Here is a 4,146-nt window from a genome sequence, read left to right as displayed (position 1 = left end):
CTGGGCAGGGGGAGGGGCCTAGGGGCGGAGCCTCGCGGACCCCGGGCGGATGGGGTGAGGACCGTGGCAGGAATCCTGTTTCGCGGAGGGGATGCAATCTTGAAGGCCAGGAACGGCGACTTGGAGGGGCTCCAGAGGCAGGAGAGTACCATGGGGAAATGGTGGTGGTACCTGAGCTGTGGTCCTGAGAAGGTCAAATGTGTACAGAGGCGATTCCCCCTGGGGTCACTAGGAGGGTGTGAGTGCACCTCTCTCTCCCAACGTCCATGCAGCTCCCCCACTCCCAGGGGGGTCCTGAGCCCAGGAATCCTTCAGAGTGTTGGAAATAAGCATATCCCTAGTTGGGGGCCCTACTCTTCAGTCCTCTTAACCTGGAAACAAAGAGACTGAGGAAGGTACCAGTAGCACTGCTCCCCTCCCCCCATCTCCCATGCACACTCGTGCACACAGTATACACACTGCACTAGGGCAGAAGCACATGGGCAGGGACAGACCTGCAGGTAGAGACCCTTTCAGATGTGCTTTCAGTGGGACACGTGCACCCTCAGGCCGGCACACGAAGGTACACGTTGCACACCCCCCAAGGACAAGGCTCCTGGAAAGGTACACGTACCCTAATCTTGTTTGTATATGCTGTGTGCTATTGCCTAGCCCACCTACCTATCTGCACTTCCAGATCTTTCCTCTCATTTCACACCAGGCTCAGGGCCCGCTGCTTGTGACTGTGCCCTTCATTTCCACCCTTTTCTCCCTTCCTGTGGCTAGCCTCCAGGTCAGGCCTGGCAAACTGGAGGAAATCAGGATCTCAGCAGGAGGGTGTGTGTGGTGGGGAGGGGGGGAAGTTCCTAAAGCTAGACAGCAGGGATGAGGAGTGGGAAGGCACAGCCCACCACCCGAAATCCTGGCTGCTGGGTGCCAGCACCACGGTGGGCACCCCGGATGCAGAGAATGAGACCCTGCCCTCAGGAGCACCCAGTCTACACGTGTAAACAACTCACTGGGGCGACCTGGGACCGAATGGGCCAAGTGCTTTAACGGGCCCCCAGAAAGCCCCAAGAATCATTTTGACAAATGACTGGACTGCAAACGTCCTCCTTCCTACCCCCCTAACCCGGTCCCACATCCCCACTCCGCAGCCACTTGCCTCTGCCCTTCTGGATTTCTCCTCCTGGACTGCCTTCTACTCAGAGATGCCAGTCCTCTCCCTCTCAACTTAGAACACAGGAAGGATGTTAGGGTCCAGGAAGGAGACTTACAGGGGGCCTCGGGGTCAGAATGTGGGGAGTCAGAGCTTGGGGTTTCCTGGGCAACCCCCCCACCCCTCCAAAGGAGGTATGAGACTACTTGTCTGTGAGGGACAGGGAGGAGGATGGGTCAAAGAGGACTGGTTCCTGCAGAACCCAGGATTCAAAGAATCGGGAAGGTGTGAGGGCCCCACCTGTTCAGTGGGAAGGTGATGTCAGTGGGCCCCTCCCCGCTTTCCTGGAACACCTGTAAGGAGTCCTGGCTGGGGACCTGCCTTCGCTGATGCCTATCTGTCCTCCCTTGTCTTCCCCATCCACACCTCCTGTTTCATGGCCATCTTTATGTCTGTCTTTGGACTCTGTTTCTCTGGGTGCCATCCTATCCGTCTGTGTCTTCTCTGCCACCTGGGCCTCCTCCCTCCATCTCTGGCTCTGATCCTTCTCTGCCTTTTGGGGTGTCTGTCTCTCTCTGCATTTTCCTGTACTGGCCTTCTGGTCTCTTTTCCTGTCCCTGTGGCTCACTCTGGGTCATTTCTGCATTTATCTTTGGTCCTCGGCTCCCATCTTGGTCTTACCTTTTCTCTCCACGTCCCTGTCTGCCTGTCATCTCCGATGCTGGCTTTCACCCCTCCGTCCATCTCTGTGCCGGGTCCTGCCACTCTGTCTCACTCCCTGTTCATCTCGGACCTTCCCCTGCCCATCTGAGCAGCAGCGTCCCATCCAGCCCTCTTTCACCAAGTCCCTCTGCCGTGAATCCCACTGGAAGTGCCTGCTGCTCTCGCTGCTCATGTACGGCTGTCTGGGGGCCGTGGCCTGGTGCCACGTAACCACGGTGACCCGCCTCACCTTCAGCAGCGCCTACCAGGGCAACAGCCTCATGTACCACGACAGCCCCTGCTCCAACGGCTATGTCTACATCCCCCTGGCCTTCCTGCTCATGCTGTACGCCGTCTACCTGGTGGAGTGTTGGCATTGCCAAGCTCGCCATGAGCTGCAGCACCGTGTTGATGTGAGCAGCGTGCGGGAGCGTGTGGGCCGCATGCAGCAGGCCACGCCCTGTATCTGGTGGAAGGCCATCAGCTACCACTATGTCCGCCGCACCCGCCAGGTCACCCGCTACCGCAATGGAGACGCCTACACCACCACCCAGGTGAGGGGCTGGAGGGGAGCACAGGCCAGTCCAGATGGGAGGGGGGTGCTGGGACCCTGACTGACTGCCCCCAGGGGGAGGAGCACAGGCAGCGGTGAGCTCTTGCGGACACGGAAACAGGAGGGCAGTAACAACCATAATAATAACAGCAAACACTAGCAGCCAGGCTCTGCCCGGCATACATTATAAATCCCAAATCATTTCTTTAATCCTCGTAACAACCCTATGAGGTAGGTAACTACTATCCACATTTTACAGATGAGGCAACTGAGGCCTGGAGAGGTTAAGTACCCTGCCCAAAGTCAAACAGCTAGTATGTGGTGGAGCTGGGATTTGAACCCAGGCAGTCTGGCTCCAGGGTCTATACTGCTTAGTGCTTAATGGTTGGAGATGGCTTCCCAGGCACTATCTCACAGCATGCTCTCACCCGTTCAGTGAGGTGGCTGCTACCAGGTCCTCTTTCACAGGTAAGGAATCCTAAGCTCAATGACTTGCCCGAGGTCTGCAGCTTCTAAGTGGTAGGGCTAGACTCAAACCTAGGGCCCTGGATCCCAAGTCCAAGGCTCCCAGAGGTGGGAGTCGGCTGGCAAAGAGATGGACGTAGGCGCGGGAGGCCCCATGGAGAGGTGGGGGTGGGGGCTAATCAGCACTTTCTGGACCCGCCAGGATTGGGCCTTATTAGAGCCCTGGGAGAAGACATTTTCTCAGTGGAGGGCGACCTCTGTCTCAGTACTGGGATGGGTAAACGGAAGCCTGGGGCCTCTGAGAAATCGGGGAGGGGGCTGGGTGAGAGCTAAGGTGGGAACAGGGAGAACAGAGACAAAGACCGGTCGACATGGCGCTCCTCCGCCCACTGGGGAACACACTTGCAAAAGGAGAAGAAGGGGCAGCGGGGGACTTGGGAGACAGGGCACAAAGGCTGGGCAGGCCCGACGACGGGCAGTTCACGGCCAGCACCTGACCCCCTGACCAGGCAGCGCTTCATGACAATTAGCATGCACACCGGTAGGTCCGAGCTCCAGCCCGTAACGGATGACGCTGAGGGCCTGCGTGGCCCCGTAAAGCCGATGATAAGATGGTACCCGGCTCCGAGCGGGCTCTAAAGCGGGGCAGCCTAGGGTTTGAGCGGGCAGCAAGAGCGGCGATGGGGCGGACGAGGGTGAGCCGGCAGAAGCGACTCCCGCCGCCCTCCCCGGCGCCGCAGGTCTACCATGAGCGCGTCAACACGCACGTGGCGGAGGCCGAGTTCGACTACGCGCGCTGCGGCGTCCGCGACGTGTCCAAGGCGCTGGTGGGGCTGGAGGGCGCGCCGGCCACGCGCCTGCGCTTCACCAAGTGCTTCAGCTTCGCCAGCGTGGAGGCCGAGAACGCCTACCTGTGCCAGCGCGCGCGCTTCTTCGCCGAGAACGAGGGCCTGGACGACTACATGGAGGCGCGCGAGGGCATGCACCTCAAGAACGTGGACTTCCGCGAGTTCATGGTGGCCTTCCCGGACCCGGCCCGGCCGCCGTGGTACGCCTGCTCGTCGGCCTTCTGGGCCGCGGCGCTGCTCACGCTGTCGTGGCCGCTGCGCGTGCTGGCCGAGTACCGCACGGCCTACGGGCGCACTACCACGTGGAGAAGCTCTTCGGCCTGGAGGGCCCGGGCTCGGCGAGCAGCGCGGGCGGCGGCCTGAGCCCCAGCGACGAGCTGCTGCCCCCGCTTACGCACCGCCTGCCGCGGGTCAACACCGTGGACAGCACGGAGCTCGAG

The 4,146-nt window shown here is 60.4% G+C and overlaps 1 protein-coding gene across 1 annotated transcript; it reads left to right on the top strand.

Annotated features, from left to right (window-relative positions):
* Window positions 1-6: 6 nt before the first annotated feature.
* Window positions 7-4,143, top strand: TMEM151B (transmembrane protein 151B; the record flags this gene model as incomplete). The annotated part of the gene is given in 4 exon segments (XM_034652606.1): window positions 7-603; window positions 1,954-2,394; window positions 3,599-3,994; window positions 3,997-4,143. Coding segments are annotated over 4 exon segments (1,071 nt in total), but the record flags the coding sequence as incomplete, so codon positions are not given.
* Between the last annotated feature and the right edge of the window lie 3 nt (window positions 4,144-4,146).

Source organism: Ailuropoda melanoleuca, unplaced genomic scaffold (assembly GCF_002007445.2).
Source record: "Ailuropoda melanoleuca isolate Jingjing unplaced genomic scaffold, ASM200744v2 unplaced-scaffold6318, whole genome shotgun sequence".
NCBI lineage: Eukaryota > Metazoa > Chordata > Mammalia > Carnivora > Ursidae > Ailuropoda > Ailuropoda melanoleuca.
Note: the sequence above shows the minus strand (reverse complement) of the source record. Positions and strands in the feature narration are given on the sequence as shown.